Below are 14,902 nucleotides of genomic sequence, written 5' to 3' on the forward strand. Positions count from 1 at the left end.
CCCCCCCCCCCCCCCCGAACTCCTGACCCATCTAAACCCTTCTGCTCCCTGTCCCCTGACTGCCCCCTCCTGGGACCCCTGCTCCTAACTGCCCTTAAGAGCCAAGCTGCCCAAGCCAGCGCTACCGGCTTCGGGCAGCCCCCCCTGCCTCCGGACCCCGAGCCGTCGGAGCAGAGCAGCTGGAGCCGGGTAGGAGAAGTGCTGGGCCGGCGGCTCGGGGTCCGGAGGCAGGGGGGGCTGCCCAGAGGCAGGGGGGGCTGCCTGAAGCCGGTAGTGCTGGCTCGGGCAGCTCGGCTCTGAAAGTCTGAGAGGGGAGGAGCGTAGCAGAGCCGCCGCGGGAGAGGAAGTGCCCGGCCGGCATTTTCCCGGACATGTTTGGCTTTTCGGCAATTCCCCCCGGACGGGGGTTTGATTGCTGAAAAGCAAGACATGTCCGGGAATAACCGGACGTATGCTAACCCTAGCAGTGGGGGGAGGGACAGCTGAACTGCCAGGCAATTGATAGCCTGCTGGGTGGCTGCAGCACAGGGAACTTACGGGAATGGGGAGCTGATGGGGTGGGGGGGGAGGGGCTGCTGGTCCACCCTGGTTACAAGCCCCCACCAGCTAACTGCAACGGGCTGCTCTTCCTGCAAGTAGGGGACAAAGCAGGCGGCTGCCAAACGACGTTAGAAGGGAGCATTGCACAACTTTAAACGAGCATGTTGCCTAATTGATCAGCAATGTAATGATGAAACAACGTTAACCGGGACGACTTTAAGTGAGGAGCTACTGTAATTAGTAAGCAGCAGCTTTAAAACGAAAGGAAGTACTTCTTCACACAATGCACCGTCAAGCTATGGAACTTGTTTCCAGGGTGGTTTTGAAGGCCAAAACTATAATGGGGTTAAAACAAAGAATTAGTTAAGTTGATGGAGGATAGGTCCATCAATGACTATTAGCCAGGATGGTCAGGGATGCAGCCCCATCCTCTGAGTAACATTAGCCTCTGGTTACCAGATGCTGGGACTGGATGATGTGGGATGGATCACTTGATAATTGCCCCGTTCTGTTAATAGCATCTGGCATTGGCCACTTTTGGAAGACAGGTGGCAAAGTTTGCAAATGATACAAAATTACTCAAGGTAGTTAAGTCCATTGGTCTGACCCATTGTGGCCATTCTTATGTTCAATAAATTATGGTCCATTTCCAAACAAATGTCAATATTGTGCTGCCAGTTATTAAACCTGATGTGCAGATAATCCTGAAGTCAAGTTATCAGTTTCATACACTTTATTTGCAGAAAGCTTTAGTACTTCATGCTCTTATGGTATCACATATCTATTTCAGCTTGAAATTTTAACTGCTTATTATTTGAGAGATTGTGGGAAACCTGCATAACACTATAGATTCAGGAAGTTGCTTCTGGTATAATTAAAACCTGACCTGAAGTAATGTAATCTTATTTGTACTACTGGCCTGCCTCCAAAAGTCATTTGAGGGTACCCAACAGATTAGTATCAAAGACTTGGGAGACAATTTTTGCCCATTTCACCTTTTTAAAACTCATTTTAGAGTTGCTCTACCAACTTTGTTGGATTATTTTGTATGTATTAAGGGACATGGCAACATTCCCCCATTCTGATATCTGCCAGCTCTATTGGCGTAACTGAGAGTGCCAGTTTGTGTGGAATTTGAAATGTACCTACTTGGGCTACTGGACTAAGGAGTCAGAGTCTGAAGGGAAAGGAAGCTATTCTTCATGGTCTTTGCATCCTATATTATGACCTGACATAACTTATATTACATATAAGTACATTTTGTCTTGTCTTCTCTCTGCCTCAGCCCTGCCTTGGAGCCCTCAGGTGACTTGGGAGAGTAGGACTTTCTATGATAAGTTTTTAATACTTATTTTTAAGGCACTTTATTGAGGTCTTCTCAAGTGTAAATCACAAGTGAACAAATATAGTCCACTCACATAAGTAAACTAGCCCACAGACATCCTTTCTGAAGTTGTCAGAAGAACTACCAAAGTGTTAGTTCCACACCACCTGTAGTGATCATGATGTTGATCAGGTTTACTTGTTTTTTTGTTTTAAATGTTGGGTAAAGCACTGATATGGGTGATTTTTATTGAGGGAGTGCTTAAAGAATGTGGCCTAACAATCTTCTTCTTTTTTTTTTTTTTTAAAGTCGGTTTGGACATCTTATAGAAGTTTACCTTGTGTTAGGAAAAAATGTGGGCTATGCTAAGTTTGCAGACAGAACAAGTGCTAGCGATGCCATAACTGCATTACATGGCAAGATTGTGAATGGTGTCAGGCTTAAAGTAATGTTGGCAGATTCCCCTGCAGAAGAATCTAACAAACGTCAAAGAACTTACTGACCTCATGGGTAAGTACTTCATCTGGATGTAAACTAAAATTCAGCTAGTTTAAATGGTGGGTCCTCTGTTATTCTTTGGTAACATTTCAATTCTAACCTCAGTTTTTAAGAAATTTATAACTTGTCTTTAAAAACTTGCTTCATCATAAATTTGGAATGTAAGATCACTGCCCAAAAGCATATTTTTAATTTTTAGTAGGCATTTTTTTAAATAAAACTTTTGTTTATTTTTAAAAATATATAGTTAAACATAAACCAATTGATCGATATCAGTCTGGACAACCGTATGAAAATGATTAACTTTATGTACTTCTAATGTATCAATGCTGAATATTTTAAAGAGGGGAAAATATAGAAAAATAAAGGATATGATTGAGATCAGTCTCTATCATTCTTTCACTAAAGAACACCACCTGTCACAATGATGGTAGGTAAGTCCAAAGATCTGAGGTCTGAGAAAAGAGAAGAAATAGAGGAAAGTGGTAAATAAAGTGGATCTTAGAAGAAGGAAGAAAGACAAGTGAGAACCCAAAAGTTTCTGGGCCATCTAGGGGAAATCCATAATGTAAATATGTCTTGTAGTATTTCCCAGAAAAGGGAGAATGAAAGAGACTTTTAAAAAGCACCCAATTGACTTAAGGCACAAGTTCTGTTGAAAATTGATGGAACTTGTGCTCCAAAATCATTTAGATATTTTTTTGAAAATCCTACCCAGTAGGTCTAGGTTATTTATCCTGGTAAGGAATGGAAAGGAATTTCTCCATATGTGCATCTGTGAAGACCAAAATTGTGTGTGTTCCACTATCATTTGGTGAGATATATAGATAAGATAAAGACTGTGAAGGCTCTTCCTCACCTCCCCCGAAGGTAGGAGGGATGGGGTATCATCAGTAAGACCATGGAAGTAAAGTTTAGCTGTGGGATAATGGGCCTCTGAGTGCTCCTGTAGTTTAGTAAAATGGGAAATCCATTTAGGAAAGATCTTTTGCAAGACCAAAGAATGAGACCTGGAAAACAGGTGATGAGTTGCACATTGTGAGAGGTCTGTCACTCTAGATTCTGTAGCACACCAGCCAGAATACTATTTAAAATTATGAATTCCTATTATGAATTAAGCAAAGGCAAGACAATGAGGTGCTAGATTCAATTCCATACTTAATTGCCCATCAAATTGTCAAATTACTCATGCCACTTATAACTGGAGTTGAAGGAGTGGAATGTGATAGCTAGTATTTGGCTATAGCCAATACAGACTGGCAAAGTGCCAGTGATCATTGGTCTTCAATGTGCATGACTCAAGTAGGGAGGTAAATATTGGGTGCCTCTGAATAAGGGTTTAATAGGGATCTGGGGTTGTTTGGATTTAAAAGAAGGAAAGGGTATAATAAATCTACTTTACTTAGGTCTAATGGTTTTACATTGTGACTATTAGCGGTTATTACTGAAGCTTTTTATTCCATTCCTCAGGCAGAGATTGCTCCATAAAGAGAAGTTTGGGGCTTAAAGCCATCTGTCTTTCAGGCTCCTTTTTGATGGAGCTTGGTAGAGTTAAGAAGCTAAGTGTCACAGATGAGGTCAGGGTCCTGTCTGTTGAGAGGGCATGGCAGGCTCGGCAGGGCGCAGGAAGGCGTGGAGTGGAGGCAGGGCCTGTGGCAGAGCCAGGGGGTAAGCAGTGAGCACTGCCTGGCACCTTGGAAATTTGACACCTGTAGCTCCAGCCCCAGAGTCGGTGCCTATACAAGGAGCCGCATATTAATTTCTGAAGAGCCGCATGTGGTTCCAGAGATGCAGGTTGGCCCCCCGTTCTAATATATTAAATATTGTCATTGTTCTCTCTCCCCCGCCCCCCAGCCTAAAACAAGTTCTTTGTTTTCTTACAGCAGACGATATAAAACATTTAAACTGTTATGCCTCTCAGATTGCATTGTCAGTGTTCTGTAACTCTAGCTTCTTTGATCCTTTGATTTTGAGCAGCAGCTATAGATTTTCCTAAAATGTTGAACTTCTGGCATGCAGGTTTAAGAATCTGGCTAAAATAGGCATCCAAGGCACAATTCGATCATTGCTGTCACAGTTTGTGTAAAAGTGTAAAACTTTTTTATTGAAAAAAATATATGTATGTATATTGGGGGAGGAGGGGGGGACATTTTGGTTTATTTAACTTTGTTTAGCACACTAGCATAGATGTTATAGGAAGATACTGCATATCTGTGCAAGTTCCTGTTCTTCTTAAAAGAAATTTCCAATTTTGTAAAAGTAGTGGTTTTATTTCTCTCTCTCCACTGAATAACTGAGGTGGTTGTCTTTCAATAAGGACTGCCATTTTAATGATTTTTCTAATTAGAAAGCATTGGAAAAAGGTTGAACTCTGAAACTTTCCACGAACTTTGAAATGGATCGAATCCAATGCTTTAAAATAGAAAGATGTTTCTTTGTCTGTCTTTGTGTCATGAAATTATCAAGATAATGGCTTGTTGTGTAATTGATACCTTTTATGAGTGATTTATACTTTTGTAATTAGAGGTACTGTTTAGAGTATCTTTTAGATGATGGTGAGGCTTTCCTTTGAGTCACTGTATATTGAACTTTGTAGGGAAAGTTTGGAGTTTAACTTGTGCATAATTTTGCACACAAAAATAAATAGGAGTTCCATTAACTATTTTTCCATAGGGCATCTGAGCAGGAGGATTAGAACAGATATTACAGGGATTACAAAAACATGGTGGAATAGAACTCATGACTGGAATATAGCTATTGAATGGTATGTACTGTTTAGGAGAGATTGGAATAAAGGTAAAAGTGGTGCAGTAGCATTGTGCATCAACTAAGCAGTAAACTAAAGGAATATGAAGTGATAGTATGGACAAAACACAGCCTGTTCGGTCCAAATCTCTTTGGGGAAGAATTGTATTTGGATTGTGTTAGGGGTCTGCTATAGACCCCCAGGGTCAGATTCACATGTGGATAGAGATCTCTTCAATAATAGAGGGAATTGTTATGATGGGAGACTTTAATTTCCTGGATATAGGTTGGAGAATAAATGCTACTTGTATTGGTAGGGCCTAGTTATTTCTAGATGTGATAGATGAAAACTTCATAAAATTGTCACGAAACCAACAAGAGGTGATACAATTTTAGACTCTCTTTTAATAAGTAGCAAGGACATCCTAGAAGAGTTGTAGGAAGTAACTTTGGATTGAGTGGTTATGAAATGATTCAGTTTACCTGATTTTGATTATCCTTCCATTTAATCAACTACCATTTTTTAATTCAAAAGGTCAGAGTTTGGGAAATTTAAGAGAGTTAGTTAAAGAAGTCAACTGGACTAAAGAGCTCAAGAACTTAAATGTGGAAGAGGCTTGGAATTTCTTCAAATCAACTATCTGAAATTTTAATCCCAAGCAAAGGAAAAAATCTTGTATGCAAAGGCACCAGCCCAAGCTGGATGAATAACCAGCTCAAAAAGGGGTAAGCAGAGTGCTTCTAGGGAATGAGAAAAGGGGTTGATCAGCAAAGAAAGCTAAGTTGTGGAAGTTAGAAAACATAGGAATAAAGTGAGAGAATTGCTAAAAGTCAAACTGAATTAGCTCTTGCCAAGAAAATTAAAATAATCGTTTTAAAAAATATATATAATGAGAGAATAAGGAAGGATGCGGTTCGGTTGCTCTGTAGTGTTGATGGAAAGGAAATTAGAGGTAATCTAGGTATGGCCCCAAAACCAAATTAATATTTTTGCCTCTGATTTCAGTAAGAATAATACTATGGGACATGTGCCTGAAGGAGTACGGCTGATGGAAAAAGAGTGTCTAGAAATGGAAATTACCACATCTGAGGTGGAAGAAAAACTTAGTGTTTAATGCACTCCAGGCAGGGGAACTGAATAATTTCTGCCCCAGAATACTGAAAGAACTGGCTAATGAGACTGCTAGTCCAGTAGCAAGGATATTCAATAAATCTGTCTGTTTGGGGTAGAACCATATGACTGAAGAATAGCTAACTTCAGGCCTCTATTTAAGGAAGGGGAAAAAATGATCCAGGCAATTACAGGCCTGTTAATCTGATTTTAGCAGTATGCAAGCCTTTAGAACAAATTGTGGAGGACAGAATAATTAAATTCATTGAGGTAAATGGTAAAGGAAATGTAATGCAGCATGTGATTACCAAAGGTAGATAATGCCATACTAATATGATTTCATTCTTTGAGAAAATAACTGATTTTTTTTTTTTTTTTTTAGATAAGGGAAGTGCCATAAATTGGTGTACTTGAACTTCAGTAAAACATTTCACATGGTGCCACATGGGAATTTATTGGAAGATGGGGTGCAGTACAAGAATTGTAAGGTGGATAGGTACAGTAACTCCTCACTTAACGTTGTAGTTATGTTCCTGAAAAATGTGACTTTAAGCGAAACGATGTTAAGCTAATCCAATTTCCTCATAAGAATTAATGTAAATGAGGGAAAAGACTAACACACACACACACACACAGAGTTTTAAACAAACAATTTAATACTGGTACACAGTGATGATGATTGGGAAGCTTGGTTGAGGTGGAGGAGTCAGAGGGTGGGATATTTCCCTTACTGCTAAATGACAGTACTCCTCTCCCTCCATTCCTGCTGCCTTGTGTAGAGAGAGATATGCGCAGTTCCCTTAAGTACACTGCCTTGTTAATTAGATAAGCTTGCTGAGACCACAGCTGCTGCCAGCAAGCTCCTTCCGTCCTGAGCCCTGCTCTATGGAAGATGGGGTAAGCGGGGTGCAGGAGGGAGGGGGACACCCTGACATTAGCCCCCCTCTTCCTTCCCTCCCCCTGAACAGCAAGCAGGAGTCTCGGGGAGCAGCTCCAAGGCAGAGGGCAGGAGCAGCACATGGCAGTGGCAGGGACACAGCTGAACTGCAGGCAGCTGCTGCACGGGGAGCTGATAGGGGGAGCTGATAGGGGCTGCAGGTCCACCCTGGTTCCAGGCCCCCACCAGCTAGCTGTAAGGGACTGCTCTTTCTGCAAGCAGTAGACAAAGCAGGCGGCTGCCAAACGACGTTAGAAGAGAGCATTACACAACTTTAAATGAGCATGTTCCCTAATTGATCAGCAACATAACAATGAAACAATGTTAACCGGGATGACTTTAAGTGAGGAGTTACTGTAACTGGTTAAAGGGAAGCAGGCAGTGGGTTGTGCTGAAAGGTGAGTTATTGGACTGAAGGGAGGTTACTTGAATTCCTCAAAGATCAATTTTGGGACAAGTCTGATTCAATATTTTTATTAATGACCCTGGCACAAAAAGTAGGAGTGTGCTAATGACATTTGCTGATGATACAAAGTTGGGAGGCATTATCAATACAGAGGAGGATCGGAATATTATACAGGAAGATCTGGATGACCTTGAAGATTGGAGTGACAGAAATGGGATGAAATTTAATAGTACAAAATGCAAACTCATGTATTTAGGATTAACTAAATTAGCAGAATTTCTGCTACAAGCTGGGGGCTCGTCAATTGGAAGTGACAGGAGGAGAGAGACCTGGGTTTGTGAGTCAACTGCAGGATGACTGAGCCACCAATGTGATGTGGCTGTGAAAAAGGCACATGCAATTTCAGGCAAGGCATTTCCGAGAGAGAGAGAGAGAGAGAGGAGTATTAATGCCATTGTACAAGGCACTTGTAAGACTCATTGTACAAGAATATGGTGTACTGCAGGGTGGCGCAAACGTACCTCGGATGGGTGACCTGTGCGACATGGCAGTGATGACCCACGCCTTCCGCCTCCTGACGTGCCCAGACCCGACGGTGAGGAGCATTGCGCAAGAAGCCGTATGGGCCGTGGTCAGGAAACGCATCGCCAGGGCCCCCTCTGAGCAGGACATCGCCACCTACCTCAGCAGCTCCCTGGAGGCTGAGTTCGGAATAGAGGGGTGAGACCTGTCCTCTCTCTGGTCCCGCGCCCGCAACACCTCGAGACACCTGGGTTAGAGGATCGGCTGCTGCTGGAAGTGTTGTGAGGAGCTCCGGGAGCTGGGGATACTGATGCCATGCTTAAAGACCAAGGACCACACCATCGTCACCCCAACCGCCAGAGCTATGCTGGAAAGGACCCTGAAGGACACCATCCGCTGCCACTATGCCGAGAACCTCAAGCAGAAGCTGGACCAGGGCAGGGTGTTCGAGGTGTCCAGCAAGTGGGACGCCAGCAACCACTTCCTTCCCGGGGACAGCTTCATCAGGTTTGCTGACTGGTGGTTTGTCCACAGGGCCCCACTCAACTGTGTTCCCCTCAACGGAGCAGTCTGCCATGGCAGCCGGGACAAGCGCTGCAGGAAGTGCGGCTATGCAAACGAGACCCTGCCCCACGTCCTGTGTGGATGCAAACAACACTCCGGAGCCTGGCGGCACCACCACAAGGCCATCCAAAACCGGCTGGTGAAAGCCATCCCTGGGGAAGATCACCCTCGACTCCGCCATCCCCGGGATAGACAGCAGACTGCAATCCGACATCATCATGTCGGACGCAGAAAAGAAGAAGGTCCTCATCGTAGACGTCACGATGCCTTTTGAAAACCGGTCACCGGCCCACCACGAGGCCCGAGCACGGAAGACGTTGAAGTACACCCCGCTGGCCAAGACCCTGAGAGCCCAGGGCTACGAGGTCCAGATACACGCCCTGATTGTGGGAGCCCTGGGCTCCTGGGACCCCCACGAGCCGGTTTTGAGAGCGTGCGGAGTTGGTCGACGCTACGCCCGGCTCATGAGACAGCTCATGGTGTCCAACACCATCAGGTGGTCCAGAGACATTTATACGGAACACATCACAGGACACCGTCAGTACCACACTGAGTAACCGAGACCGCCGACCAGGGAAATAACCCACTTCCTTCCCTGAGAGACCAAGGGTCCCCACCCATGTACTTATCCGCTATACCAATACTGACTTGGGCTCCTTATTCATTCCATGGATAGAGTACCTGAGCCCACTTATCCACTGACAATTTAAAAACTCTTGCACCCCAATCTGGGTCTATGCAGGTTATGCGATATGTATGTATCTTTACATCCTTGCAAACGATACCTGTAACCCCCCCCATAACCCAAGCCTGACTCCAGATGTACAGTACCTTGCCTCTTAACTCGTGTATATTTCAGTTTAAACATTCACTTTAATAAAATTTTTAATTCTGATAGGTGACAGGTTATGTTGAAAAAAGATTAATTTTAAATAGGAATACGTGTATAGAAGAGTTACTGGCATGATCTGGAGAATGGAGTGCATATCTTGTAAAAGGAGACTAAAAGAGCTTGGCTTGTTTAGCTTAGCAAAAAGAAGGCTGAGAGGGGATATGATAGTTTTCGTAAATACCGGGGAGGGTAAAGAGCCATTTAAGCTAAAGGACAATGTTATCACAAGAATAAATGGCTATAAATTGCCCACAAACAAATTCAGACTGGAAATTAGAAGGTTTCTAACCATCAGAGGGGTGAGGTTCCAGAAAACTCAATAGGAGTTTTGGGCAAACAACTTAAGTTTTAAGAGAGAGATGTACAAATTTAGGAATCTGATTGGGGGAAGGGTTTAGCAGCCCTGGGGAGTCACTTGTGGTTTTGTTTTGTTCTAAATGCTCATTCTTCAGGGTTTCAGCTGGCCACTTGGAGGGCAATGATTTTCTCCCCTTTCTTCCCCCCAGTGTGTTCTGGGGTTTTTGGTTTTGGTTTATTGATCTCCTTCCTCTGAAGCATCAGGGGTGGCCACAGCTGGATATGGGACATTGGACCAGAAGGGCCAGGGCTCTGAGGTGGCACCAAGCATTCTCTCTCCAGTACTCGGCTGGCTGATTCTTGCTCACATGCTCAGGGTCTAACTCAGGGGTCGGCAACTTTTCAGAAGTGGTGTGCCGAGTCCTCATTTATTCACTCTAATTTAAGGTTTTGCGTGCCAGTAATACATTTTAACGTTCTTAGGAGTTGTCTTTCTATAAGTCTATAATATATAACTAAACTATTGGACTGGTGGCAAGGACCCGGGCAGTGAGAGTGCCAATGAAAATCGTCACGTGTACCATAGGTTGCCTACCCCGATACAGATCATAGAATTTCATGGAGTAATTCCTGCATCAAACCCATAACTTCTGATTGAGCAATAACATCTTTTTTAGAAGATACTCAATCTTAATTTAATACCTTAAAATGATGGAGAATCCAACATGTTCCTTGGTAAATTATAGAGTTTAAGGACAGAAGGGACCATCAGGTTAACACAGATTGTTATTTGTGTTACCAACACTCACGCTAAACCCAATAACCTAAATTAGACCAAAGTATTACAGCCCACAGGAGAGTAGACTGTTACATGCCATAGGCAGAGACTAGGCAGGACAGAGGTGTACCAGTGAAATGACAGGGAAATGATTAACTGAGACATACCAGCTAATCCTGGCAAGCAACCCACACCGACACGCAGGAGAGCAAGGTGAAAACGTCCTAAGGTCACTGCCAATCTGACCTGGGGAAAAAGTTCTTCCCAGCCCCACATATGGTGATCAGTTAGACCAGGGGTAAGGCAACCAATGACACGCGTGCCAAAGGCGGCACGCGAGCTGATTTTGAGTGGAACTCACACTGCCCGGGTCCTGGCCACCGGGCCAAGGGGCTCTGCATTTTAATTTAATTTTAAATGAAGCTTCTTAAACATTTTAAAAACCTTATTTACTTTACATACAACAATAGTTTAGTGTTATATTTTAGACTTGTAGAAAGAGACCTAAAAATGTTAAAATGTGTTACTGGCACGCGAAACCTTAAATTAGAGTGAATAAATAAAGACTCAGCACACCACAACTGAACGGTTGCCGACCCCTGGTCTGCATTATGCAGCAGGTCAGATCAGATGATCAGAACAGTCCCTTCTGCCCATACTCCATGAATCACCAGAAGACTGAAAGCAAGTAGACTTGCTTTTGCCTGTAGCTATATTGTAACATGGGATAGTGAAGATGCTTTGTCCTCTTAACTAGTATAAAAATTAGGGGAGGATTAACTGTATAATCTTTTTGACCTTTTATAAGAATGAAGTAAAAGTTTTACTACTTTGGCTCTTTTGAGGTTGTTTCCTTTAGGTATTTCCTCAAGAAGTGTGCATTTGTAATGCAAAAATCCCTGGTTTTTATTTATTTTTTTAAGTGGGGATACATACAATTTCTAATAATTGAATCAGTTAAAATTGAATTAGTTAAATGTACTGTGGTCCCTTGCTCAATTCACCTCATACAGGTACTATAATGCAATCTCTCTATCGTGAAAGTGCAATTAACAAATGTTAAAAAGAATTTTACAACTGCACTCGAAAACAAAACTATGTAAAATTTTAGAACCTACAAGCCAAAGCATGAAGGGGCATACAAATGTTTAGTATATCTGGCACATAAATACGTTGCAATGCCGGCTACAGCAATGCCTGCGAATGCCTGTTCTCACTTTCAGGTGACATTGTAAATAAGCAGGCAGTATTACTTCCCATAAATGTAAATAAATGTGTTTGTCTTAGAGATTGGCTGAACAAGAAGTAGGACTGAGGGGATTTATGAGGTGAATTGAAAAATACTATTTCTTTTGTTTATCTTTTTTACAGTGCAAATATTTGTAATAAAAATAATATAAAGTGAGCACTGTACACTTTGTAATTGAAATCAGAATATTTGAGAATGTAGAAAAACATCCAAAATATTTATAATAAATTTAAATTGGTATTCTATTGTTTAACAGTGCAATTAAAACTGCAATTAATCATGACGTTTTTTAAAATCTAGTTAATTTCTTTTGCATTAATCGCATGCATTAACTGTGATTGACAGCCCTGCTTTTAAATCATAATAATCAAGAATATAACCTATATTTTCAAAGAATTTGAGTAAATGTATGATAATTTACTAAACCAGTCCATCTCATCAATTTGACAAGCTCCAGCTCTCATACTGACCAATGAATATTCACATTGTCTAGGGAAGTAACTAAAAGAAATAAAAAATATTAAAATGGTGGCTTTCTTTTGACTATTGATTTAAATTCATAAACTCTTGGTGTAGGTGTTTCTCCTTATGTTTATACACTGGTCCAAATAAATTTTAAGGTTAAAATTAGTGACTTAAATTACCATGATTTAAATCAATCCAGGTTTGAGCAGATTGATTTAAAGTACAGAGGGCTTCTCCTACTTCTAAACTTTTTAAAATTGATTATATGTCTCAAAGTTCTTGATACTGACCATCTATCTTCCTCTCCTCCACCATCACCTTGGCATTTTTCTACCTTAATTTCATTGCTTTACCTAAGCATTTCATGTTTGGCTGAAGGTTTCTGATTCCTGTAATGAAAATGACATATGCCATAACTTCTATGCAGTGTTGTAGTTGCTATGTTGGTCCCAGAATATTAGAGAGAAAAGGTCGGTGAGGTAATATCCTTTTATTGGACCAACTTCTGTTGGTGAGAGAGACAAGCTTTCTCTCCTTCAGGCCTGGGAAATGTACTCAACATGCTAAAAAAATCTGTTCTACCCTGTGTTTAGCTGTGACACTGAGTACATTTCCCAGACATGTGTAAGCTCGAAAGCTTGTCTCTCGCAAACAGTTGGTCCAATAAGATATTTTTTTCACCCACCTTATCTCTCTAATATGCCATAATTAAAAGATGGAGGGGAGAATCCAGCACTTTCCAGAGGAATATGTTGTGGGATTTTTTTCTGTTCACTGTAGCCATTAGCATTGACCAAACACTTTTTGTGGGGTTGCACAAGTGATTTAGAAAAGCTGAGCTGTATAATAGCAACATCTTGAAAACATATAAAGTCAAGACTTCTAGAACTAGTCTTTACAGAATGAAATAAACCCTGGTTTTCTGAATTCAGTAGCCCTGCACAGAGAGGTGGTATTGCATTCCCTCCTCCCCAATCTTTGTATATGTATGTTGGTTATTTACTTCTGCTGTCTTCCTAGCTGGATTCCCAGAATCTTTTTGTAATGGAATCTCTAATAATTTAATAGGTTGTGGAAATCCATAATGTGTCTTTTCTAGAACTCTTTGGAACCTACTCTGTTATATCATCCTTGTTCTGAATAATTTTGCTTCCTTGATTTTGTTTGCTTTAAAGTTTAAAAAAAATCTGTGGAAAAGAGAGAAGTACAGTAATATGCATGTATTTATGTTTTCTTTATATGAACATTCAGAGTGATTACAGTATAAGCAATCAAATGTGCTCCAAAATAGAGAGGCACTCTGTTAATAAAGAACTACAACATAATTTAATTCACAAGATAATACACAGTATGTTCTAGAAAAAAATGCTTGCTTTCACACAGAATTTGTTAGAGAATACATAGAGTATTAGCTTCTCTAAATATTTTAATTATAGACAGATTTTTATGTGTGGGTTGGAGTGCTATTGTAAGAAATACCCTTATTATAATATGTATTTTTAAATAAATATAGGTATTTTATCTTTGACACTATCTTCATACTTGTGTTCTTTCTACAGAGCAGAGATTAATTAATGGCATGACCCTCAGCTGACTGACTGAAAACCATGACTAGACACGGTTCCTGTGGACAGTGACAGCTTTTTGTACTGTTAGCTGATGTTTGTGGAGGGAAAAACACTTTATTTTAAAAAAACCCAAAATACAGAATGTAGTTTAAATCTACAATTAGCCAACGTTTTTAATTGTAAACTGATATTTGTTGTAGCAGTCTGTCATTCTATATTAGAGAAATAAAATTTTTTTGTTTAAATCCTGCCTCTAACATGAACACGTTAAAGATGGGGGGGGAGGGGGAAATAAAGGAGGCAATATTAATGTTTTCACTGGTTAATTGCTAATGACTCAGACTGTACATACTAAAGAGTAATTGAAAGTGCAGACATTAACACAGTCAAATTAGGATGAGAACTAAAAATATATATAATTTTTTATTATTATTTTTTTAAATGGTGCAGAATATTTCAAAGATTGCTACCGGTTTCTGCCAAGATTGAGCCTGGTCCAGACAGCCCCAGATTCAGGAAAACTTTCCTCTTGAGGGAGGAGACTTACGCACTTGCTTGAGTGCTTTCCTTTGTTGGGGCCAAAAGTATGAAAAGCTGATTTATTGTTGTCTAGTGTGCAGGGCACTAGACTGGGAGTCAGATGTGGGTTATTAAAACTTATCCCTTGCCCACTTTAGTTACTGGTAGCTGTGATCATTAATATCATGGTTGGTTTTTTTCTAAAGTGCATTATTTAACTATGAAATATATACCATCTGAACAACTGTAGTCATTCCTTTTTCAAAGAACTATAATGGTTTATTAAGCAACCCACTATTCCAGTTGTGACTGCTGCTGAAATATTGCGTAAAGATAGCTCAAATAAGTATTTGCACATGTATTTACATGTGACGACTCCCATACACTTCCAATGGTAATATTTGTTAAAGGATCCATATGAACAAAAATGTAAAGGCATGGCTCACCGGGTTAGTGCACTCGTCTGTCACCTCTAGAGCAGTTCAGA

At 41.0% G+C, this 14,902-nt stretch overlaps 1 protein-coding gene across 1 annotated transcript in view; it reads left to right on the forward strand.

Annotated features, from left to right (window-relative positions):
- Positions 1-14,141, forward strand: part of RBM45 (RNA binding motif protein 45) — a gene marked incomplete in the record, with an annotated part of 32,227 nt that extends 18,086 nt beyond the window's left edge. Inside the window, 2 exon segments of the mRNA XM_034785982.1 lie at positions 2,174-2,374; positions 13,888-14,141. Coding sequence (XP_034641873.1) covers positions 2,174-2,366 — 193 coding nt within the window.
- Between the last annotated feature and the right edge of the window lie 761 nt (positions 14,142-14,902).

Source organism: Trachemys scripta, chromosome 11, assembly GCF_013100865.1.
Source record: "Trachemys scripta elegans isolate TJP31775 chromosome 11, CAS_Tse_1.0, whole genome shotgun sequence".
NCBI classification, from domain to species: domain Eukaryota; kingdom Metazoa; phylum Chordata; order Testudines; family Emydidae; genus Trachemys; species Trachemys scripta.